The sequence below is a fragment of the Triturus cristatus genome, chromosome 9 (assembly GCF_964204655.1).
Source record: "Triturus cristatus chromosome 9, aTriCri1.1, whole genome shotgun sequence".
NCBI lineage: Eukaryota > Metazoa > Chordata > Amphibia > Caudata > Salamandridae > Triturus > Triturus cristatus.
In genome coordinates this window covers 1,285,740,450-1,285,767,337 of record NC_140592.1, presented here as the reverse complement: position 1 = coordinate 1,285,767,337, position 26,888 = coordinate 1,285,740,450, and the positions used below count along the sequence as shown (strand labels likewise).

Here is a 26,888-nt window from a genome sequence, read left to right as displayed (position 1 = left end):
GGAGCGGGTGATCCAAACCGTCTATGTCTCTTAGGAGGCCTGGCGAACCTGGAAGAAGAAAGGGTATTTCGTAAGCTAATTCCAAAGTCATTGGGAACCACTCTTGGGATAGCCAAAATGGGGTTACTAGGACTATTGAAGATTGTTCTGTCCTCAACTTATGAAGGACGCGTTGGATCATCGCAAAGGGGGGAAAAGCATAACCCCGAATATTTTTCCAATGCTGAAATCACCAATGGCAGAATAGGGTCAGGGCGAGGGGACAAAGAGGCCGCCAGGTGGGCGGGGGAGGAATTTATACCTCCCCCAACCCCAACCCCAACCCCGTCCGGAAGTGACGCGCGGGACCCCAAAGGGGTCTCTATACACTAGGTTGCCCAGTGTGCCATCCTGTGGCACTAAAGGGGGCCCCCTCTTATGAGGGTCCCCTACAGTGACTTTGTCAGTCAGCCCACAGAATAGGGAGCTGTACTGTATTTTTTTTCTTTTTGCAATTTTTTAGAGCGCAACCTTGAGGGCGGAAGCCGCTTTCCGGGTTTTTGTCGCTCCCCGTCTGTTGAACACCAGCACTGTCTGGCTTCCGCTTGTTTCTATCTGCAGCACATCATGCTTACTTTCACTTTATGAGGCGAGTGCTGTGAGGTACGGCAGCTATTTTTAAAGTGAAAGTGGCATGGCACGCTGCAAATACAAACAAGCAGCCACCATCACAACAGGAGTGCAGTACAAGGGAACACCAGCTTCGGCAATGGCGGCTACATGTTTGAATTTGCAGTGCGCCATGCGCTTTCACTTTCAGAAGGCAGATGCGAGAAGGCATCGGACTGCTGGGGGGAGGGGGGCACGGGAAAACATGCTGCGAGCTGCTGACATACCCGTGCAGGATCCCCACATTTTCCCTTCCACTGTGCATGAAAACAGGAAGAAGACACAGACCCTAGTATTGGGAAACTGCAAACGCAATATACCCGGGAAATGTAGTTTTTCCTACTCTTCGGAAATTCACTTAGACACTAGCACCACAACTCCACTAATCTTCAATCCAATGCTACGTTGTGCAAGATCTGTTTTCAAAAGCGGATTTTTGAATTCACATGTGCTTGCTGAAAATTGCTGAACATTTCTTTCTCAAGTGTGAAGCGTACACGCTGCATAAAGTTACTGTTTTGCACCTTCCTGTGACTATTATATATTGCATATTATAGCAGCCTCAACACAACCCAACAGCTTTCTGCGCGTTTGTGAAAGCGCAGTACTCTTTCAAACCTTTTCAAGAGGTCGCAAGTGTCCTGCCAGCATTGAAAGTGAAAGCGTGCTCAGCGTGATGAATATAAACAAAGCACATCAGCAAATGATGTGTTACGCAGCTCGGGTCAGGCACACCCATCGGGCGCCATCGTCATAAACATGGACCTTAAAATAAATGTTAATATTCACAACAGAGTTGTTTCGCACTTATAGCCACGAAACCAGCACTGCCGTCCCAAGATCCCGTCCTTCAAACGATAGGAGCAGCCACAACCCAACAGCTTTCTGAAAGCGCAGTACTCTTTCAAACCTTTTCAAGCAGTCGTAAGTGTTCCAGCAGCATTTAAAGTGAAGGCGCGCACAACGTGCTGAATATAAACAAAGCACTTTGCAGTTTTGGCATGCATGCCTATGAAGGCACTATTTTAAAAACAAGCATTTGCAATGCAATAGAACTCACATTTACGCGAGTTCTATTGCATTTTAAAAGTGAGTATGCGCAGGCTAAACGGCAGGAACGGGGGTGGTGGTGGGCTGAGAAGTCAAGGACTGCAGGAGGGGATGGGGGATGGGTGGAGGCACGGGAACAAAATAGTGTTTCCAGTAAAGGGGTCAATAGCCGTGGAAGGACACAAATGACAAGATGGCCATCAGGAGGAGGGACTAACAAGCCTAAAATCAATGGGAAGGACCTAAGCCAATACAAAAGCTGGGCAGAGAGTGGGCAGAGCTTAAACAAAGCTTGTACGCTATAGTATATACTGCATGTCTCAACGAGACAGCACAAGCGTTGCCTAGGCGAGACCTAAAAAGGAAGAAGAGAGATGGCAATACAGCATTGTTTACATTAGGCATAAAAAGCGGACTTAGCTTTCATAGTCTTAAAAAAGAATTGTCTCCCATTGTTTACATGGAGAACTATGGAACATGGTGCTGGAGCATGCTAGTTGTCAGACACAAATAGGTACTAAAACTCAAATGTAGTCATGCTAATAAAGCGTGGATGCTTTTGTAATCTCTCTAGATGGAGGGGTAGTAATCACGTGCAATGATGCAGCCATTAATCAGCAGGATAGCAACTCAGTACATGATGCAGCTCAGAAAATGAAACAGCTCAGTAAAAGATGCAGCTCAGTATAAGACACAGCTCAGTAAATGATGCAGCTCAGTAACTGATGCAGCTCAGTAAAAGATGCAGCTCAGTAGTATAAGACACAGCTCAGTAAATGATGCAGCTCAGTAACTGATGCAGCTCAGTAAAAGATGCAGCTCAGTACATGATGCAGCTCAGTAAAAGATGCAGCTCAGTAAATGATGAAGCTCAGTGAAGGATGCAGCTCAGTAAAAGATGCAGCTAAGTAAAAGATGCAGCTCAGTAAAAGATGCAGCTCAGATAAAGATGCAGCACAGTAAATGATACAGCTCAGTACATGATGCAACTCAGTAACAGATGCAGCATATTAAATGACACATCTCAGTCAAAGATGCAGCTCCATAATAGATGCAGCTCAGAACATGATGCAGCTCAGTACACGATGCAGCTCAGGACATGATGCAGGTCAGTACATGATGCAGCTCAGTACATGAAGCAGCTCAGTACATGATGTAACTCAGTACATGATGCAGCTCAGTACATGATGCAGCTCAGTAAATGATGTAGCTCAGTAAAAGATGCAGCTCAGTAAATGATGCAGCTAAGTACATGAAGCATCTCAGTACATAATAAAGCTCAGTAAATGATGCAGCTCAGTAAATGATGCAGCGCAGTAAATTTCACAGGTCAGTAAAAGATGCTGGTCAGTAACTGATACAGCTCAGTACATGACGCAGCTCAGTACATGACGCAGCTCAGTAAAAGATGCAGTTTGGTAAAAGATGGAGCTCAGTACGTGAGGCAGCTAAGTAAAGAATGCAGCTCAGTAAACGATGCAGCTCAGTAAAAGATGCATCTCAGTACATGACGCAGTTCAGTAAAAGATGCAGCTCAGTAAAAGATGCAGCTCAATAAAAGATGCAGCACATTAAATGACAGAGCTCAGTAAAAGATGCAGCTTTATAAAAGATGCAGCTCAGTAAAAGATGCAGTTCAGTAAAAGATGCAGCTCAGTAAATGATGCAGCTCATTAAATGATGAAGCTCAGTACATGACACAGCTCAGTACATGATGTATCTCAGTAAAAGATGCAGCACATTAAATGACAGAGCTCAGTAAAAGATGCAGCTTTATAAAAGATGCAGCTCAGTAAAAGATGCAGTTCAGTAAAAGATGCAGCTCAGTAAATGATGCAGCTCATTAAATGATGAAGCTCAGTACATGACACAGCTCAGTACATGATGTATCTCAGTAAAAGATGAAGCTCAGTAAATGATGCAGCTCAGTACATGATGTAGCTCAGTAAAGGATGCAGCTCAGTAAATGATGCAGCTCAGTACATGACACGGCTTAGTAAATGATGCAACTCAGTACATGACACAGCTCAGTAAAAGATGCAGCTCAGTACATGAAGCAACTCAGTACATAATAAAGCTCAGTAAATGATGCAGCTCAGTAAATGATGCAGCGCAGTAAATTTCACAGGTTAGTAAAAGATGCTGCTCAGTAACTGATGCAGCTCAGTACATGACGCAGCTCAGTACATGACGCAGCTCAGTAAAAGATGCAGTTTGGTAAAAGATGCAGCTCAGTATGTGAGGCAGCTAAGTAAATGATGCAGCTCAGTACATGATTCAGCTCACTAAATGATGCAGCTCAGTAAAAGATGCAGCTCAGTAACTTATGCAGCTCAGTACATGATGCAGCTCAGTAAAAGATGCAGCTCAGTAAAACATGCAGCTCAGTAAAAGATGCAGCTCAGTACGACGCAGCTCAGTACATGACACAGGTCAGTACATGATGCAGCTCAGTAAAAGATTAAGCTCAGTAAATAATGCAGCTCAGTAAATTACAGCTAAGTAAAAGATGCAACACAGTAAAACATGCAGCTCAGTGCATGATGCAGCTCAGTACATGATGCAGCTCAGTACACGATGCAGCTCAGTACATGACACAGCTCAGTAAAAGATACAGCTCAGTAAATGAGGCTGCTCGGTAAAATATGCAGCTCAGTAAAAGATACAGCTCAGTAAATGATGCAGCTCAGAACATGATGCAGCTTCGTACGTGATGCAGCTCAGTAAATGATTAAGCTCAGTAATTGAGGCAGCTCAGTACATGATGCAACTCAGTAAAAGATACAGCTAGGTACATGATGCAGCTCAGTAAATGATGCAGCTCAGCAAATGATGCAGTTCAGTAAATAATGCAGCTCAGAACATTTTGCAGCTCAGTAAAAGATGCAGCTCAGTACATGATGCAGCTCAGTACATGAAGCAGCTCAGTACATGATGCAGCTCGATAAATGAAACAGCTCAGTAAAATATGCAGTTTAGTACATGATGCAGCTCGATAAATGAAACAGTTCAGTAAAAGATGCAGCTCAGTAAAAGATGCAGCTCAGTACATGACACAGCTCAGTCAAAGATGCAGCTCAGTAAAAGATGCAGCTCAGTAAAAGATGCAGCTCAGTAAACGATACAGCTCAGTAAATGATTCATCTCAGTAAATGATGCAGCTCAGTAAAAGAGGCAGGTCAATAAAAGATGCAGCTCAGTAAAAGGTGGAGCTCAGTAAAAGGTTCAGCTCAGTAACTGATGCAGCTCAGTAATTGATGCAGCTCAGTAAAAGATACAGCTCAGTAAAAGATGCAACTCAGTTAATTACACAGCTCAGTAAAAGATGCAGCACAGTAAATGATGCAGCTCAGTAGATGATGCAGCTCAGTACATGATACAGCTCAGTACATCATGCAGCTCAGTACATGATGCAGCTCAGTAAATGATGAGGTTCAGTAAATGATGCAGCTCAGTACATGACGCAGCAAAGTAAAAGATGCATCTCAGTAAAAGATGCAGTTCAGTAAAAGATGCAGCTCAGTACATGGTGCAGCTCAGTACATGATGCAGCTCAGTGCCTGATGCAGGTCAGTAAATGATGCAGCTCACTAAAAGATGCAGCTCAGTAACTGATGAAGGTCAGTAAAAGATGCAGCTCAGTAAAAGATGCAGTTCAGTACATGATGCAGCTCAGTACATGATGCAGCTCAGTAAAAGATGCAGCTCAGTAAAAGATGCAGCTCAGTAAACGATACAGCTCAGTAAATGATTCATCTCAGTAAATGATGCAGCTCAGTAAAAGAGGCAGGTCAATAAAAGATGCAGCTCAGTAAAAGGTGGAGCTCAGTAAAAGGTTCAGCTCAGTAACTGATGCAGCTCAGTAATTGATGCAGCTCAGTAAAAGATACAGCTCAGTAAAAGATGCAGCTCAGTTAATTACACAGCTCAGTAAAAGATGCAGCACAGTAAATGATGCAGCTCAGTAGATGATGCAGCTCAGTACATGATGCAGCTCAGTACATCATGCAGCTCAGTACATGATGCAGCTCAGTAAATGATGAGGTTCAGTAAATGATGCAGCTCAGTACATGACGCAGCAAAGTAAAAGATGCATCTCAGTAAAAGATGCAGTTCAGTAAAAGATGCAGCTCAGTACATGGTGCAGCTCAGTACATGATGCAGCTCAGTGCCTGATGCAGGTCAGTAAATGATGCAGCTCACTAAAAGATGCAGCTCAGTAACTGATGAAGGTCAGTAAAAGATGCAGCTCAGTAAAAGATGCAGTTCAGTACATGATGCAGCTCAGTACATGATGCAGCTCAGTAAAAGATGCAGCTCGGTAAAAGATGCAGCTCAGGAAAAGATGCAGCTCGGTAAATGATGCAGCTCATTAAATGATGAAGCTCAGTACATGAAGCAGCTGAGTACATGATGCAGCTCAGTAAAAGAGGAAGCTCAGAAAATGATGCAGCTCAGTACATGACGTAGCTCTGTAAAAGATGCAGCTCAGTAAATGGCACAGCTCAGTAAAAGATGCAGCTCAGTAACTGATGCAGCTCAGTACATGATGCAGCTCAGTAAAAGATGCAGCTCAGTAAATGATGAAGCTCAGTGAAGGAGGCAGCTCAGTAAAAGATGCAGCTAAGTAAAAGATGCAGCTCAGTACATGATGCAGCTCAGTAAAAGATGCAGCTCGGTAAAAGATGCAGATCAGGAAAAGATGCAGCTCAGTACATGATGCAGCTCATTAAATGATGAAGCTCAGTACATGAAGCAACTGAGTACATGATGCAGTTCAGTAAAATAGGAAGCTCAGAAAATGATGCAGCTCAGTACATGACGTAGCTCAGTAAAAGATGCAGCTCAGTAAATGGCACAGCTCAGTAAAAGATGCAGCTCAGTAACTGATGCAGCTCAGTACATGATGCAGCTCAGTAAAAGATGCAGCTCAGTAAATGATGAAGCTCAGTGAAGGAGGCAGCTCAGTAAAAGATACAGCTAAGTAAAAGATGCAGCTCAGTAAAAGATGCAGCTCAGATAAAGATGCTAATATTTGAAATACTTGTGCACATTCGCAATAAAAGGTCATTGCACCCGAAGCCTACTTGGGAGGCCTCACTGCAGCTGACACACGCTGCTGCCTAAGAAATTGATTTATCCAGACAAGAACAACAATACCCTACAGTGCACCGTCAATGTAATCAGCACCACGTTCTCAAACAGAACGCTACGGCTGTAGCGAACTTAAAGAAGAGCTTACCAGCCATCTAACATCCTGAAGTGCCGTCCTGACCTCACTTTGAGAACCCGGCCGGGTCCTCACGTGAGTTTTTACCTTCACCTTTCACTTCACTGTCACAGAGACAGCACTCTCTTCATCCAGATGTCCCTACATCGTTAGTCCTGAGGAGACCCCCATTGTTAGAAGGGCCGAAACGCCGTCGACAAGTAAAAAAGAACAGACCATTACCCAACCCGTATCATTGTGTACTGAAGCTGTAAAAAATACTGTATAAGAATGGTCGTTTTTCACAACTGATGGAAACCGTGTACATAATAATTCACTTTGTATATTCACGTATTGGTTCCATTTCTTCACTTGGGGACACAATGCACAAACAGTACTACTTTTGACTGAAAGAATTGTACCTATTGTTTATTTATTTTTTCATAAAATATGTTATACTGAGCAAACTGTGTAGAAAGTTTTTCTTGCTCTCTAACATTAGATGGTCCTTTTATTGCGAATGTGCACAAGTATTTCAAATATTAGTTCTATTTATCCACAGGAACCATTATTTTCTTATATATAAATATTATCCTGGTTGCGTCGTGAGTAGGGTTCCCCTGTTACTTCCTTAGTCAGATAAAGATGCAGCACAGTAAATGATACAGCTCAGTACATGATGCAGCTCAGTAAAAGATGCAGAACATTAAATGACACAGCTCAGTAAAAGATGCAGCTCAATAAAAGATGCAGCTCAGAACATGATGCAGCTCAGTACACGATGCAGCTCAGGACATGATGCAGGTCAGTACATGATGCAACTCAGTACATGAAGCAGCTCAGTACATGATGTAACTCAGTACATGACGCAGTTCAGTAAAAGATGCAGCTCACTAAAAGATGCAGCTCAATAAAAGATGCAGCACATTAAATGACAAAGCTCAGTAAAAGATGCAGCTTTATAAAAGATGCAGCTCAGTAAAAGATGCAGCTCAGTAAAAGATGCAGCTCAGTAAATGATGCAGCTCATTAAATGATGAAGCTCAGTACATGACACAGCTCAGTACATGATGTATCTCAGTAAAAGATGAAGCTCAGTAAATGATGCAGCTCAGTACATGATGTAGCTCAGTAAAAGATGCAGCTCAGTAAATGATGCAGCTCAGTACATGACACGGCTTAGTAAATGATGCAACTCAGTACATGACACAGCTCAGTAAAAGATGCAGCTCAGTACATGAAGCAACTCAGTACATAATAAAGCTCAGTAAATGATGCAGCGCAGTAAATTTCACAGGTTAGTAAAAGATGCTGCTCAGTAACTGATGCAGCTCAGTACATGACGCAGCTCAGTACATGACGCAGCTCAGTAAAAGATGCAGTTTGGTAAAAGATGCAGCTCAGTATGTGAGGCAGCTAAGTAAATTATGCAGCTCAGTACATGATTCAGCTCACTAAATGATGCAGCTCAGTAAAAGATGCAGCTCAGTAACTTATGCAGCTCAGTACATGATGCAGCTCAGTAAAAGATGCAGCTCAGTAAAACATGCAGCTCAGTAAAAGATGCAGCTCAGTACGATGCAGCTCAGTACATGACACAGGTCAGTACATGATGCAGCTCAGTAAAAGATTAAGCTCAGTAAATAATGCAGCTCAGTAAATTACAGCTAAGTAAAAGATGCAACACAGTAAAATATGCAGCTCGGTGCATGATGCAGCTCAGTACATGATGCAGCTCAGTACATGACACAGATCAGTAGTAGATACAGCTCAGTAAATGAGGCTGCTCGGTAAAATATGCAGCTCAGTAAAAGATACAGCTCAGGAAATGATGCAGCTCAGAACATGATGCAGCTTCGTACGTGATGCAGCTCAGTAAATGATTAAGCTCAGGTATTGAGGCAGCTCTGTACATGATGCAACTCAGTAAAAGATACAGCTCGATAAAAAATGCAACTCAGTAAAAGATACAGCTAAGTACATGATGCAGCTCAGTAAATAATGCAGCTCAGCAAATGATGCAGTTCAGTAAATAATGCAGCTCAGAACATTTTGCAGCTCAGTAAAAGATGCAGCTCAGTAAAAGATGCAGCTCAGTACAGGATGCAGCTCAGTACATGAAGCAGCTCAGTACATGATGCAGCTTGATAAATGAAACAGCTCAGTAAAAGATGCAGCTCAGTAAAAGATGCAGCTCAGTACATGACACAGCTCAGTCAAAGATGCAGCTCAGTAAAAGATGCAGCTCAGTAAAAGATGCAGGTGAATAAAAGATGCAGCTCAGTACATGATTCATCTCAGTAAAAAATGCAGCTCAGTAAAATATGCAGCTCAGTAAAAGATGCAGCTCAGTAAACGATACAGCTCAGTAAATGATTCATCTCAGTAAATGATGCAGCTCAGTAAAAGATGCAGGTCAATAAAAGATGCAGCTCAGTAAAAGGTGGAGCTCAGTAAAAGGTTCAGCTCAGTAACTGATGCAGCTCAGTAAAAGATACAGCTCAGTAAAAGATGCAGCTCAGTTAATTACACAGCTCAGTAAAAGATGCAGCACAGTAAATGATGCAGCTCAGTAGATGATGCAGCTCAGTACATGATGCAGCTCAGTACATGATGCAGCTCAGTAAATGATGAGGTTCAGTAAATGATGCAGCTCAGTACATGACGCAGCTCAGTAAAAGATGCATCTCAGTAAAAGATGCAGTTCAGTAAAAGATGCAGCTCAGTACATGATGCAGCTCAGTGCCTGATGCAGCTCAGTAAATGATGCAGCTCACTAAAAGATGCAGCTCAGTAACTGATGAAGGTCAGTAAAAGATGCAGCTCAGTAAAAGATGCAGCTCAGTACATGATGCAGCTCAGTACATGATGCAGCTCAGTAAAAGATGCAGCTCGGTAAAAGATGCAGCTCAGGAAAAGATGCAGCTCAGTAAATGATGCAGCTCATTAAATGATGAAGCTCAGTACATGAAGCAGCTGAGTACATGATGAAGCTCAGTAAAAGAGGAAGCTCAGAAAATGATGCAGCTCAGTACATGACGTAGCTCACTAAAAGATGCAGCTCAGTAAATGGCACAGCTCAGTAAAAGATGCAGCTCAGTAACTGATGCAGCTCAGTACATGAAGCAGCTCAGTAAAAGATGTAGCTCAGTAAATGATGAAGCTCAGTGAAGGAGGCAGCTCAGTAAAAGATGCAGCTAAGTAAAGATGCAGCTCAGTACATGATGCAGCTCAGTAAAAGATGCAGCTCGGTAAAAGATGCAGCTCGGTAAAAGATGCAGCTCAGGAAAAGATGCAGCTCAGTAAATGATGCAGCTCATTAAATGATGAAGCCCAGTACATGAAGCAGCTGAGTACATGATGCAGCTCAGTAAAAGAGGAAGCTCAGAAAATGATGCAGCTCAGTACATGACGTAGCTCAGTAAAAGATGCAGCTCAGTAAATGGCACAGCTCAGTAAAAGATGCAGCTCAGTAACTGATGCAGCTCAGTACATGATGCAGCTCAGTAAAAGATGCAGCTCAGTAAATGATGAAGCTCAGTGAAGGAGGCAGCTCAGTAAAAGATGCAGCTAAGTAAAAGATGCAGCTCAGTAAAAGATGCAGCTCAGATAAAGATGCTAATATTTGAAATACTTGTGCACATTCGCAATAAAAGGTCATTGCACCCGAAGCCTACTTGGGAGGCCTCACTGCAGCTGACACACGCTGCTGCCTAAGAAATTGATTTATTCAGACAAGAACAACAATACCCTACAGTGCACCGTCAATGTAATCAGCACCACGCTCTCAAACAGAATGCTACGGCTGTAGCGAACTTAAAGAAGAGCTTACCGGCCATCTAACATCCTGAAGTGCCGTCCTGACCTCACTTTGAGAACCCGGCCGGGTCCTCACGTGAGTTTTTACCTTCACCTTTCACTTCACTGTCACAGAGGCAGCACTCTCTTCATCCAGATGTCCCTACATCGTTAGTCCTGAGGAGACCCCCATTGATAGAAGGGCCGAAACGCCGTCGACAAGTAAAAAAGAACAGACCATCACCCAACCCGTATCATTGTGTACTGAAGCTGTAAAAAATACTGTATAAGAATGGTCGTTTTTCACAACTGATGGAAACCATGTACATAATAATTCACTTTGTATATTCACGTATTGGTTCCATTTCTTCACTTGGGGACACAATGCACAAACAGTACTACTTTTGACTGAAAGAATTGTACCTATTGTTTATTTATTTTTTCATAAAATATGTTATACCGAGCAAACTGTGTAGAAAGTTTTTCTTGCCCTCTGACATTAGATGGTCCTTTTATTGCGAATGTGCACAAGTATTTCAAATATTAGTTCTATTTATCCACAGGAACCATTGTTTTCTTATATATAAATATTATCCTGGTTGCGTCGTGAGTAGGGTTCCCCTGTTACTTCCTTAGTCAGATAAAGATGCAGCACAGTAAATGATACAGCTCAGTACATGATGCAGCTCAGTAAAAGATGCAGAACATTAAATGACACAGCTCAGTAAAAGATGCTGCTCAATAAAAGATGCAGCTCAGAACATGATGCAGCTCAGTACACGATGCAGCTCAGGACATGATGCAGGTCAGTACATGATGCAACTCAGTACATGAAGCAGCTCAGTACATGATGTAACTCAGTACATGATGCAGCTCAGTACATGATGCAGCTCAGTAAATGATGTAGCTCAGTAAAAGATGCAGCTCAGTAAATGATGCAGCTCAGTACATGACACAGCTCAGTAAATGATGCAGCTAAGTACATGAGGCATCTCAGTACATAATAAAGCTCAGTAAATGATGCAGCTCAGTAAATGATGCAGCGCAGTAAATTTCACAGGTCAGTAAAAGATGCTGGTCAGTAACTGATACAGCTCAGTACATGACGCATGTCAGTAAATGACGCAGCTCAGTAAAAGATGCAGTTTGGTAAAAGATGGAGCTCAGTACGTGAGGCAGCTAAGTAAAGAATGCAGCTCAGTAAACGATGCAGCTCAGTAAAAGATGCATCTCAGTACATGACGCAGTTCAGTAAAAGATGCAGATCAGTAAAAGATGCAGCTCAGTAAAAGATGCAGCACATTAAATGACAGGGCTCAGTAAAAGATGCAGCTCAATAAAAGATGCAGCTCAGAACATGATGCAGCTCAGGACATGATGAAGGTCAGTACATGAAGCAGCTCAGTACATGAAGCATCTCAGTACATGATGTAGCTCAGTACATGATGCAGCTCAGTACATGATGCAGCTCAGTAAATTATGCAGCTCAGTAAAAGATGCAGCTCAGTAAATGATGCAGCTCAATACATGACACGGCTCAGTAAATGATGCAACTCAGTACATGACCCAGCTCAGTAAAAGATGCAGCTCAGTACATGAAGCATCTCAGTACATAATAAAGCTCAGTAAATGATGCAGCTCAGTAAATGATGCACCGCAGTAAATTTCACAGGTCAGTAAAAGTTGCTGCTCAGTAACTGATGCAGCTCAGTACATGACGCAGCTCAGTACATGACACAGCTCAGTAAAAGATGCAGTTTGGTAAAAGATGCAGCTCAGTATGTGAGGCAGCTAAGTAAAGGATGCAGCTCAGTACGTGAGGCAGCTAAGTAAAGGATGCAGCTCAGTAGAAGATGCATCTCAGTACATGACACAGTTCAGAAAAAGATGCAGCTCAGTAAAAGATGCAGCTCAGTAAAAGATGCAGCTCAGTACACAACACCGCTCAGTAAAAGATGCAGCTCAGTACATGATGCTGCTCAGTAAAAGAGGCAGCTTGTTAAAAGATGCGGCTTGATAAAAGATGCAGCTCAGTAAAAGATGCAGCTCAGTAAAAGATGCAGCTCAGTAAATGATGCATCTCATTAAATGATGAAGCTCAGTACATGACAGCTCAGTACATAATGCAGCTCAGTAAAAGATGAAGATCAGTAAATGATGCAGCTCAGTACATTGTGGTAAATAAATCAATTACCAGATCTGAATTTCTATAAATTATCAATATAAATGAAATAATGAACTGAGGAGTCCGTGGTGTGAGAGTTAAAAAGAATACATATCACAGTACACTTTCAACTCATGGGGAGGGGCCCTCCTGGTTGCGTCAAAGGAAAAAAAACATTACAAGTTAGCATTGCCCAAGACGTATATGCAAAAACACACAGATCAGCAAATTTTTCAAGAAAACAACTCGGGTGGATGCTGTCAGAGGGAGAGGGGGCTTGTGTGACTGAAAGATAAGGATGTGGTGAGCGAGTCATGAACAGACAAACTTGGAGAGAACTGAGTTACGTGACATTCTGACATTCTGCGAGGCCCCAGTGGGCCCTTGGCCAGCCGGCCTTGAAGAGATACGAGATAAACTTGCTTTTCTTAGAAAAGAGTAAGATGGTGGGCCCATTTGTTTAGAATCGGCTTAAGCACAAAAATGCGTGAAGGTTACTGTCTGAAAACCAGCTGCAGTATGAGGAGATACTTGAACTGGCTGACCCTGGGCAAGCTGACATGAATTCTTAAAATGGATGCTGTATAGAATTGTTTTAGAGCACAATGAGAAAGGGAAGTTTGTGAGGGGACAGAGCCGGGAGCGGTCTTTTAATTTTGATTTCCTCAACATGATGTAGCTCAGTAAAAGATGCAGCTTAGTAAATGATGCAGCTCAGTACATGACACGGCTCAGTAAATGATGCAACTCAGTACATAATAAAGCTCAGTAAATGATGCAGCTCAGTAAATGATGCAGCGCAGTAAATTTCACAGGTCAGTAAAAGAGGCTGCTCAGTAACTGATGCAGCTCAGTACATGACGCAGCTCAGTAAATGACAGAGCTCATTAAAAGATGCATCTCAGTAAATGATGAAGCTCAGTAAAGGAGGCAGCTCAGTAAAAGATGCAGCTCAGTGAAAGATGCAGTTCAGCAAACGATGCAGCTCAGTTAAAGATGCAGCTCAGTAAATAATGCAGTTCAGTACATGATGCAGCTCAGTAAAAGATTCAGCACAGTAAATGACAGAGATCAGTAAAAGATGCAGCTCAATAAAATATGCAGCTCAGTAACTGATGCAGCTCAGTAGATGATGCAGCTCAGTACATGATGCAGCACATGATGCAGGTCAGTACATGATGCAGCTCAGTACAAGAAGAAGCTCAGTACATGATGCAGCTCAGTAAATGACGCAGCTCAGTTAAAGATGCACCTCAGTAAATGATGCAGCTCAGTACATGGCACATCTCAGTAAACGATGCAACTCAGTACATGACACCGCTCAGTAAAAGATGCAACTCAGTGCATGAAGCAACTCAGTACAGGATGCAGCTCAGTAAATTATGCAACTCAGTAAATGATGCAGTGCTGTAAATTACACAGCTCAATTAAAAGATGCAACTCAGTAACTGATGCAGCTAAGTACATGACGCAGCTCAGTACATGACGCAGCTGAGTAAAAGATGCAGTTTGGTAAAAGATGCAGCTCAGTATGTGAGGCAGCTAAGTAAAGGATGCAGCTCAGTAAACAATGCAGCTCAGTAAAAGATGCATCTCAGTACATGACACAGTTCAGTAAAAGATGCAGCTCAGTAAAAGATGCAGCTCAGTAAATTATGCAGCTCAGTACATGACGTAGCTCAGTAAAACATGCAGCTCAGTAAATGACACAGCTCAGTAAAAGATGCATCTCAGTAAATGATAAAGCTCAGTAAAGGAGGCCGCTCAGTAAAAGATGCAGCTCAGTGAAAGATGCAGCTCAGCAAAAGATGCAGCTCAGTTAAATATGCAGCTCAGTAAATAATGCAGCTCAGTACATGATGCAGCTCAGTAAAAGATGCAGCACAGTAAATGACAGAGCTCAGTAAAAGATGCAGCTCAATAAAAGATGCAGCTCAGTAACTGATGCAGCTCAGTACATGATGCAGCTCATGATGCAGGTCAGTACATGATGCAGCTCAGTACAAGAAGAAGCTCAGTACATGATGCAGCTCAGTAAATGATGCAGCTCAGCAAAAGATGCAGCTCAGTAAATGATGCAGCTCAGTACATGACACTTCTCAGTAAAAGATGCTACTCAGTACATGAAGCAACTCAGTACATGATGCTGCTCAGTAAATGATGCAGCTCAGTAAATGATGCAGCGCAGTAAATTACACAGCTCAATTAAAAGATGCAGCTCAGTAACTGATGCAGCTCAGTACATGGCGCAGCTCAGTACATGACGCAGCTCAGTAAAAGATGTAGTTTGGTAAAAGATGCAGGTCAGTAAAAGATGCAGCTCAGTACACGACACCACTCAGTAAAAGATGGAGCACAGTACACGACGCTGCTCAGTAAAAGATGCAGCTTGGTAAAAGATGCAGCTTGATAAAAAGTTGCAGCTCAGTAAAAGATGCAGCTCAGTAAAAGATGCAGCTCAGTAAATGATGCAGCTCATTAAATGATGAAGCTCAGTTCATGGCGCAGCTCAGTACATGATACAGCTCAGTAAAAGATGAAGCTCACTAAATGATGCACTTCAGTACATGATGTAGCTCAGTAAAAGATGCAGCTCAGTAAATGACACAGTTCAGTAAAAGATGCAGCTCAGTAACTGATGCAGCTCAGTAAAGGAGGTAGCTCAGTAAAAGATGCAGCTAAGTAAAAGATGCAGCTCAGTTAAAGATGCAGCTCAGTAAATGATGCAGCTCGGTACATGATGCAGCTCAGTACATGATGAAGCTCAGGACATGATGCAGGTCAGTACATGATGCAGCTCAATACATGATGCTGCTCAGTACATGATGCAGCTCAGTAAATGATGCAACTCAGTAAAAGATGCAGCTCAGTAAATGATGAAGCTCAGTACGTGACACAGCTCAGTAAAAGATGCCGCTCAGTACATGAAGCAACTCAGTAAATGATCAAACTCAGTAAATGATGCTGCTCAGTAAATGATGCAGCGCAGTAAATTACACAGCTCAGTAAAATATGCAGCTCAGTAACTGATGCAACTCAGTACATGACACAGCACAGTAAAAGATGCAGCTTGGTAAAAGATGCAGCTCAGTACAAGAGGCAGCTAAGTAAATGATGCAGCTCAGTAAATGATGCAGCTCAGTAAACGATGCAGCTCAGTAAAATATGCAGCTCAGTACATGAGACAGTTCAGTAAAAGATGCAGCTGAGTAAAAGATGCAGGTCAGTACATGACACCGCTCAGTAAAAGATGCAGCTCAGTACACGACACCACTCAGTAAAAGTTGCAGCTCAGTACACGACGCTGCTCAGTAAAAGATGCAGCTTGGTAAAAGATGCAGCTTGATAAAAGTTGCAGCTCAGTAAAAGATGCAGCTCAGTAAAATATGCAGCTCAGTAAATGATGCAGCTCATTAAATAATGAAGCTCAGTACATGGCGAAGCTCAGTACATGATGTAGCTCAGTAAAAGATGAAGCTCAGTAAATGATGCAGCTCAGTAAATGACATAGCTCAGTAAAAGATGCAGCTCAGTAAATGACACAGCTCAGAAAAAGATGCAGCTCAGTAAATGATGAAGCTCAGTAAAGGAGGCAGCTGAGTAAAAGATGCAGCTCAGTGAAAGATGCAGCTCAGCAAAAGATGCAGCTCAGTTAAAGATGCAGCTCAGTGAATGATGCAGCTCAGTACATAATGCAGCTCAGTAAAAGATGCAGCACAGTAAATGACACAGCTCAGTAAAAGATGCAGCTCAATAAATGATGCAGCTCAGTAACTGATGCAGCTCAGTAGATGATGCAGCCCAGTACATGATGCAGCTCAGTACATGATGCAGCTCAGGACATGATGCAGGTCAGTATATGATGCAGCTCAGTACATGAAGAAGCTCAGTGCATGATGCAGCTCAGTAAATGATGCAGCTCAGTAAAAGATGCAGCTCAGTAAAAGATGCAGCTCAGTACATGACACAGCTCAGTAAATGATGCAACTCAGTACATGACACAGCTCAGTAAAAGATGCAGCTCAGTACATGAAGCAACTCAGTACATGATGCAGCTCAGTAAATGATGCAGCTCAGTAAATGATGCAGCACAGTAAAATACACAGTTCAGTAAAAGATGCAGCTCAGTAACTGATGCAGCTCAGTACATGACGCAGCTCGGTACATGACGCAGCTCAGTAAAAGATGCAGTTTGGTAAAAGATGCAGCTCAGTACATGAGGCAGCTAAGTAAATGATGCAGCTCAGTAAATGATGCAGCTCAGTAAAAGATGCAGCTCAGTACATGACACAGTTCAGTAAAGGATGCAGCTCAGTAAAAGATGCAGCTCAGTAAAAGATGCAGCTCAGTACATGACACCACACAGTAAAAGATGGAGCTCAGTACACGACGCTGCTCAGTAAAAGAGGCAGCTTGGTAAAAGATGCAGCTTGATAAAAGTTGCAGCTCAGTAAAAGATGCAGCTCAGTAAAAGAAGCAGCTCAGTAAATGATGCAGCCCATTAAATGATGAATCTCAGTACATGGCGCAGCTCAGTACATGATGCAGCTCAGTAAAAGATGAAGCTCAGTAAATGATGCAGCTCAGTACATGACGTAGCTCAGTAAAAGATGCAGTTCAGTAAATTACACAGCTCAGTAATAGATGCAGCTCAGTAACTGATGCAGCTCAGTACATGATGCAGCTCAGTGAAAGATGCAGCTCAGTAAATGATGAAGCTCAGTAAAGGAGGCAGCTCAGTAAAAGATGCAGCTCAGTTAAAGATGCAGCTCAGTAACTGATGCAGCTTAGTACATGATGCAGCTCAGTGAAAGATGCAGCTCAGTAAATGATGAAGCTCAGTAAAGGAAGTAGCTCAGTAAAAGATGCAGCTAAGTAAAAGATGCAGCTCAGTAAAAGATGCAGCTCAGTTAAAGATGCAGCTCAGTAAATGACGCAGCTCGGTACATGATGCAGCTCAGTACATGATGAAGCTCAGGACATGATGCAGGTCAGTACATGATGCAGCTCAATACATGATGCTGCTCGGTACATGATGCAGCTCAGTAAATGATGCAACTCAGTAAAAGATGCAGCTCAGTAAATGATGAAGCTCAGTACGTGACACAGCTCAGTAAAAGATGCAGCTCAGTACATGAATTAACTCAGTACATGATAAAACTCAGTAAATGATGCTGCTCAGTAAATGATGCAGCGCAGTAAATTACACAGCTCAGTAAAAGATGCAGCTCAGTAACTGATGCAACTCAGTACATGACACAGCTCAGTAAAAGATGCAGCTTGGTAAAAGATGCAGCTCAGTACATGAGGCAGCTAAGTAAATGATGCAGCTCAGTAAACGATGCAGCTCAGTAAAATATGCAGCTCAGTACATGAGACAGTTCAGTAAAAGATGCAGCTGAGTAAAAGATGCAGCTCAGTACATGACACCGCTCAGTAAAAGATGCAGCTCAGTACACGACACCACTCAGTAAAAGTTGCAGCTCAGTACATGAGACAGTTCAGTAAAAGATGCAGCTGAGTAAAAGATGCAGCTCAGTACATGACACCGCTCAGTAAAAGATGCAGCTCAGTACACAACTCCACTCAGTAAAAGTTGCAGCTCAGTACATGACGCTGCTCAGTAAAAGATGCAGCTTGGTAAAAGATGCAGCTTGATCAAAGTTGCAGCTCAGTAAAAGATGCAGCTCAGCAAAAGATGCAGCTCAGTAAGTGATGCAGCTCATTAATTGATGAAGCTCAGTACATGGCGCAGCTCAGTACATGATGCAGCTCAGTAAAAGGTGAAGCTCAGTAAATGATGCAGCTCAGTACATGACATAGCTCAGTAAAAGATGCAGCTCACTAAATGACACAGCTCAGTAAAAGATGCAGCTCAGTAAATGATGAAGCTCAGTAAAGGAGGCAGCTCAGTAAAAGATGCAGCTCAGTGTAAGATGCAGCTCAGCAAAAGATGCAGCTCAGTTAAAGATGCAGCTCAGTAAAAGATGCAGCACAGTAACTGACACAGCTCACTAAAAGATGCAGCTCAATAAAAGATGCATCTCAGTAACTGATGCAGCTCAGTAGATGATGCAGCCCAGTACATGATGCAGCTCAGTACATGATGCAGCTCAGGACATGATGCAGGTCAGTACATGATGCAGCTCAGTACATGAAGAAGCTCAGTACATGATGCAGCTCAGTAAATGATGCAGCTCAGTAAAAGATGCAGCTCAGTAAATGATGCAGCTCAGTACATGACACAGCTCAGTAAATGATGCAGCTCAGTACATGAAGCAACTCAGTACATGATGCAGCTCAGTAAATGATGCAGCTCAGTAAATGATGCAGCGCAGTAAAATACACAGTTCAGTAAAAGATGCAGCTCAGTAACTGATGCAGCTCAGTACATGACGCAGCTCAGTACATGACGCAGCTCAGTAAAAGATGCAGTTTGGTAAAAGATGCAGCTCAGTACATGAGGCAGCTAAGTAAATGATGCAGCTCAGTTAATGATGCAACTCAGTAAAAGTTGCAGCTCAGTACATGACACAGTTCAGTAAAGGATGCAGCTCAGTAAAAGATGCCGCTCAGTAAAAGATGCAGCTCAGTACATGACACCACTCAGTAAAAGATGGAGCTCAGTACACGACGCTGCTCAGTAAAAGATGCAGCTTGGTAAAAGATGCAGCTTGATAAATGTTGCAGCTCAGTAAAAGATGCAGCTCAGTAAAAGAAGCAGCTCAGTAAAAGAAGCAGCCCATTAAATGATGCATCTCAGTACATGGAGCAGCTCAGTACATGATGCAGCTCAGTAAAAGATGAAGCTCAGTAAATGATGCAGCTCAGTACATGTCGTAGCTCATTAAAAGATGCAGCTTGGTAAAAGTTGCAGCTTGATAAAAGTTGCAGCTCAGTAAAAGATGCAGCTCAGTAAAAGAAGCAGCTCAGTAAATGATGCAGCCCATTAAATGATGAATCTCAGTACATGGCGCAGCTCAGTACATGATGCAGCCCAGTAAAAGATGAAGCTCAGTAAATGATGCAGCTCAGTACATGACGTAGCTCAGTAAAAGATGCAGTTCAGTAAATGACACAGCTCAGTAAAAGATGCAGCTCAGTAACTGATGCAGCTCAGTACATGATGCAGCTCAGTGAAAGATGCAGCTCAGTAAATGATGAAGCTCAGTAAAGGAGGCAGCTCAGTAAAAGATGCAGCTCAGTTAAAGATGCAGCTCAGCAAATGATGCAGCTCAGTACATGATGCAGCTCAGTACATGATGAAGCTCAGTAAAAGATGCAGCACAGTAAATGACACAGTTCAGTAAAAGATGCAGCTCAATAAAAGATGCAGCTCAATAACTGATGCAGCTCAGGACATGATGCAGCTCAGTACATGATGCAGGTCAGTACATGATGCAGCTCAATACATGATGCAGCTCAGTACATGATGCAGCTCAGTACATGATGCAGCTCAATAAATGATGCAACTCAGTAAAAGATGCAGCTCAGTAACTGATGCAGCTCAGTCCATAACACAGCTGAGTAAAAGATGCAGCTCAGTACATGAAGCAACTCAGTACATGATGCAGCTCAGTAAATGATGCAGCTCAGTAAATGATGCAGCGCAGTAAAATACACAGTTCAGTAAAAGATGCAGCTCAGTAACTGGTGCAGCTCAGTACATGACACAGCTCAGTACATCACGCAGCTCAGTAAAAGATGCAGTTTGGTAAAAGATGCAGCTCAGTACATAAAGCAGCTAAGTAAATGATGCAGCTTAGTAAATGATTTAGCTCAGTAAAAGATGCAGCTCAGTACATGACACAGTTCAGTAAAGGATGCAGCTCAGTAAAAGATGCAGCTCAGTAAAAGATGCAGCTCAGTACATGACACCACTCAGTAAAAGATGGAGCTCAGTACACGACGCTGCTCAGTAAAAGATGCGGCTTGGTAAAAGATGCAGCTTGATAAAAGTTGCAGCTCAGTAAAAGATGCAGCTCAGTAAAAGAAGCAGCTCAGTAAATGATGCAGCCCATTAAATGATGAATCTCAGTACATGGCGCAGCTCAGTACATGATGCAGCTCAGTAAAAGATGAAGCTCAGTAAATGATGCAGCTCAGTGCATGACGTAGCTCAGTAAAAGATGCAGTTCAGTAAATGACACAGCTCAGTGAAAGATGCAGCTCAGTAAATGATGAACCTCAGTAAAGGACGCAGCTCAGTAAAAGATGCAGCTCAGTTAAAGATGCAGCTCAGTTAAAGATGCAGCTCAGCAAATGATGCAGCTCAGTACATGATGCAGCTCAGTACATGATGCAGCTCAGTAAAAGATGCAGCACAGTAAATGACACAGTTCAGTAAAAGATGCAGCTCAATAAAAGATGCAGCTCAATAACTGATGCAGCTTAGTACATGATGCAGCTCAGTACATGATGCAGCTCAGGACATGCTGCAGCTCAGGACATGATGCAGGTCAGTACATGATGCAGCTCAATACAAGATGCAGCTCAGTACATGAAGCAGCTCAGTACATGATGCAGCTCAGTAAATGATGCAACTCAGTAAAAGATGCAGCTCAGTAACTGATGCAGCTCAGTACATAACACAGCTGAGTAAAAGATGCAGCTCAGTACATGAAGCAACTCAGTACATGATAAAGCTCAGTAAATGATGCTGCTCAGTAAATGATGCAGCGCAGTAAATTACACAGCTCAGTAAAATATGCAGCTCATTAACTGATGCAGCTCAGTACATGACACAGCTCAGTACGGTAAATAGACATAATATCGAAAAAAAAATATCGAGTGGACAGAATATCGAGTTTTAAATATAGAATGGACAGAATATCGAATTACCAAAATATAGTAGTGAAGAATATCGAAAAACAGGTAAGAAATATCGATTGCAATAATATAGAAGTAAATAATATCGACAGTCATAATATAGTTGTTAAAAATATCGAATTTTTTATAGTGTTTTTAAGTGTTAGTATATGTGTTAAAAGTATGTATTAATATTGTAATGTATGTTAGAATATTTTTAAAGTAATGAATTTTATGATATTTTATTTTTGTGTAATTTAATTCCGTAGCGGGTTGTGGGTTTATAGGGGAGTAGGGTGGGAAGTAATTTAATTATAATACATTAAATAATAATTTATTGGAATTATTAATAATTTTTAATTTAATTTTGCGTTTTACTTCTGTAGCGGGTTGTGGGTTTATAGGGGAATAGGGTGGGAAGTAATTTAATTGTTATTAGTTAATTATTAATTGGTATTGAAAATTAATTGGTTGTTGATTAATTATTAATTGGTAAATAATTAGTATTAATTGGTAATTAATTTGTATTAATTGTTTAATTGATAATTATGTTAATTGTATTTATTTAATAATTGTAGTGGGTAGTGTGTTTATAGGGGAATATGGTGAGAAGTAATATAATTGTAAATAATTAATTATTTAATTGATGTGTGTATATTGTTAATTAATATATCATTAATTTAATTTAGCGTTTTACTTCTGTAGCGGGTTGTGGGTTTATAGGGGAATAGGGTGGGAAGTAATTTAATTGTTATTAGTTAATTATTAATTGGTATTGAAAATTAATTGGTGGTTGATTAATTATTAATTGGTAAATAATTTGTATTAATTGGTAATTAATTTGTATTAATTGTTTAATTGATAATTATATTAATTGTATTTATTTAATATTTGTAGTGGTTAGTGTGTTTATAGGGGAATATGGTGGGAAGTAATATAATTGTAAAAAATTAATTATTTAAATAATTTGTGTATATCGTTAATCAATATATTATTAATTAATGATTAATTGGTATTATTAGCATTTATTAATGTTTGTTATTGAAAAACAATTGGTTGTTAATTAATTATTAATAGGTAATTAAACAAAAATATATTGGTATTTATAAATAATCAATTATTAAATCTTGTGTGATTGGTAATTAATTGTAATTCTTGTTTTGGTATTAATAATTAATTAATTGTTAACAAAATATTAATTTATTATTTTCCCTACTTTTGCACTTACTTGAGTGGGAATAGTAATTTTTACCCTACTGCTTTGCAACGCTTTCCCTACTGTTGCACTCTCTGGAGTGGGAATAGTAATTTGTATCCCTACGCTATCCAATGCTTTCCCTACTGTTGCACTCTCTGGAGTGGGAATAGTAATTTTTACCCCTACGCTATCCAACGCTTTCCCTACTGTAGCACTCGCTGGAGTGGGAATAGTAAATTTTACCCTCCCGCTATCCAACGCTTTCCCTACTGTTGCACTCTCTGGAGTGAGAATAGTAATGTTTATCCCTACGCTATCCAACGCTTTCCCTACTGTTGCACTCTCTGGAGTGGGAATAGTAATTTTTACCCCTACGCTATCCAACGCTTTCCCTACTGTTGCACTCACTGGAGTGGGAATAGTAATTTTTATCCCTACGCTATCCAACGCTTTCTCTACTGTTGCACTCTCTGGAGTGGGAATAGTAATTTTTACCCCTACGCTATCCAATGCTTTCCCTACTGTTGCACTCACTGGAGTGGGAATAGTAATTTTTACCCCTACACTATCCAACGCTTTCCCTACTGTTGCACTCACTGGAGTGGGAATAGTAAATTTACCCTCCCGCTATCCAACGCTTTCCCTACTGTTGCACTCTCTGGAGTGGGAATAGTTATTTTTATCCCTACGCTATCCAATGCTTTCCCTACTGTTGCACTCTCTGGAGTGGGAATAGTAATTTTTACCCCTACGCTATCCAACGCTTTCCCTACTGTTGCACTCACTGGAGTGGGAATAGTACATTTTATCCTCCCGCTATCCAACGCTTTCTCTACTGTTGCATTCTCTGGAGTGGGAATAGTAATTTTTACCCTCCCGCTATCCAGTGCTTTCCCTACTATTGCAGTTACTGGAGTGGTAATAGTAAATTTTACCCGCCCGCTATCCTACGCAGAAAATATAGAATATTTTTAATAAATATTACGTTAATATATATGTATTAATTTATTTTTTTACTTACATTAATTATTTATTAATTTTAATGTTATTTAAGTATTTTTAAGTATGTGTCAGTTATTTATATGTATTATTTCATTAATTTTACATTACTTTTAAGCCATTTAAAAAATTCGATATTTTGACTAACTATATTATTTACAACGATATTTTGGATTCTATATTTTTGTATTTTCCTGTTTGGAGATAGGGAGTCGATATTTTGGTATTCTATATTTTGGCATCGATATTTTTGTAAGTCTATATTTTTGTAGTTGATATTATGTCAGTGATCCCTCAGTACATGACACAGCTCAGTAAAAGATGCAGCTTGGTAAAAGATGCAGTTCAGTACATGAGGCAGCTAAGTAAATGATGCAGCTCAGTAAACGATGCAGCTCAGTAAAATATGCAGCTCAGTAAAAGATGCAGCTCAGTACACGACACCGCCCAGTAAAAGATGCAGCTCAGTACACGACGCTGCTCAGTAAAAGATGCAGCTTGGTATAAGATACAGCTTGATAAAAGATGCTGCTCAGTAAAAGATGCAGCTCAGTAAAAGATGCAGCTCAGTACATGACACAGCTTAATAAAAGATGCACCTTGGTAAAAGATACAGCTGAGTAAAAGATGCAGCTCAGTAAAAGATGCAGCTCAGTAAAAGGTGCAGCTCAGTTAATGAGGAAGCTCAGTAAAGGAGGCAGCTCAGTAAAGGAGGCAGCTCAGTAAATGATGAAGCTCAGTAAAGGAGGCAGCTCAGTAAAAGATTCAGCTCAGTAAAAGTTGCAGCTCAGTACATGACACAGCTCAGTAAAAGATGCACCTTGGTAAAAGATACAGCTCAGTAAAAGATGCAGCTCAGTAAAAGATGCAGCTCAGTAATAGATGCAGCTCAGTAAAAGATGCAGCTCAGTACATGACGCAGCTCATTAAATAACTGCAACTGGTTTCATTTCTAGACTTTATTCATATGTTGGAGCTAACACTTCATGAGGATTTATTCCCTCACCCGCACCATGGTTGAATCACTCCGATGAGAAATGCTTCCGGACACATTAATTCTCTGGAAATTAATTTTGTGTAGCCATAGTTCTGGATAATATTTCCATGTCCATTTACTTCAGTGATTAATACTTCCAGGTCACTCAATCCAGCAAAAAATCATGCAGCTGCAGTTACTTCATCAAAAAATACTTTGGAAGCAGTCACTTTGGGGAGAAGTTTTTTGATGCAATGAGAAATACTCCCAGTTCAGTCACTTCCTCATAAACTACTCCAGTGAGAAGAACTCCAGGTCCAGTTACGTCAGCATAAACTATTCTAGTCCAGAACGGAGACTTGTTCTGGGTGTGAACCTGCCATGGGTCAGACTGAGGAGGTAGTTCCATGGGGCTGTACACCTGGTTCAGGTACTTCCTTAGCTCTTACAGCTAATGCAGGCCCGTCCATGAGTCATACTCCTGGTACAGTTCATTGTATCGGTCTACTCTTGGTGCTACTCTTTCTACTGGCCATACTCCTGAGACAGTTCATTTCCTTGGTCTTACTCCTGCCTCAGCTCCTTCCTTTGGTCATACTCCAAGGGCAATTTATGACCTTGGTCTTACTCCTGGTACAGTTCATTTGCTTGGTCTTACTCCTGAGGCAGTTCATTCCCTTGGTCTTACTCCAGGTGTAGATCATTCGCTTGGTCTTGCTCCTGGTTAAGTTCATTCCACTGGTCCCATTCCAAGTGTAGTTCTTTCCTCTGGTCGTTCTCCAGGTGCAGTTCATTCTCTTGGTCTTACTCCTGGTACAGTTCATTTGCTTGGTCTTACTCCTGAGGCAGTTCATTCCCTTGGTCTTACTCCAGGTGTAGATCATTCGCTTGGTCTTGCTCCTGGTGCAGTTCATTCCACTGGTCCCATTCCAAGTGCAGTTCTTTCCTCTGGTCGTTCTCCAGGTGCAGTTCATTCTCTTGGTCTCCCTCCTGCTGTGCGCCTTCCCTTGGTTTTACTCCTGCTGCGGGTTGTTTCCAGGGCTGCACTTCTGGTGAGTATGCATTAAAGACCTGAAACAACAGGACATCTTTCAGTTAATAACATTGGGCCCGATTCACAAAAGTAATCTGAGACACAATCCTAACTTTACGACTTTCGGTATTCACAAAAGGCATTTAGGAGTGTTAGGAATCCTAACTTTACGACTCCTAATCTGAGACAAAATCCAAACTTTACGACTTTCGGTATTCACAAAAGGCGTTTAGGAGTGTTAGGAATCCTAACTTTACGACTCCTAATCTGAGACAAAATCCAAACTTTACGACTTTCGGTATTCACAAAAGGCGTTTAGGAGTGTTAGGATTCCTAACTTTACGACCTCCGGTATTCACAAAAGGCATTTAGGAGTGTTAGGATTCCTAACTTTACGACCTCCGGTATTCACAAAAGGCGTTTAGGAGTGTTAGGAATCCTAACTTTACGACCTCCGGTATTCACAAAAGGCGTTTAGGAGTGTTAGGATTCCTAACTTTACGACCTCCGGTATTCACAAAAGGCGTTTAGGAGTGTTAGGAATCCTAACTTTACGACCTCCGGTATTCACAAAAGGCAATTAGGAGTGTTAGGATTCCTAGCTTTATTACTTCTAAACTGAGACAAAATCCTAACTTAAGTTGTAAAGGTAGGATTTTGTCTCAGATCACTCTTGTGAATCGGGCCCATAGGTTGCACTTTAGCACCGAACAGGAACGCAGTAACACTGGACAAATTGCGTCCTGGACAAATTGTGTCTACTTGCCTCTTACTAAAGGTGGCACGGGACCCACGTTTGGGCATACCTGTCCCACTTAGGCTGACACATGCAAAAAGAACAAATGTTAGGCAGAATGCCGAACAATGTCAAACATTCACCCCAGCACAGAGATCTGGCCCTAAATCCATAAGCAGGGTCAAGACTGATTTGCATATGGCTGGGTCCAAACTGGGGTGGAATGGTGAGCAAAAAAACTAAGGGGCAGATTTACAAGCCCCCTGCGC

At 41.6% G+C, this 26,888-nt stretch overlaps 1 protein-coding gene across 3 annotated transcripts in view; it reads right to left on the bottom strand.

The window, feature by feature from the left end:
- The window catches only part of CLEC14A (C-type lectin domain containing 14A), a 40,832-nt gene that overhangs the window by 5,316 nt on the left and 8,628 nt on the right, over positions 1 to 26,888 (bottom strand). The window contains exon 2 of one of the 3 annotated variants that reach the window (XR_014968968.1): positions 24,881 to 25,921. The exons of 1 other annotated variant lie outside the window; for it this stretch is intronic. Coding sequence is in view for 1 of the 2 variants with exons in the window: in XM_085627467.1 (XP_085483593.1) it covers positions 25,914 to 25,921 (8 nt within the window). In the remaining variant the exon portion in view is untranslated. Of the gene's footprint in view, positions 1 to 24,818; positions 25,922 to 26,888 lie in introns of those variants that run through there. One more of the 3 variants, XM_085627467.1, reaches the window with a different exon arrangement.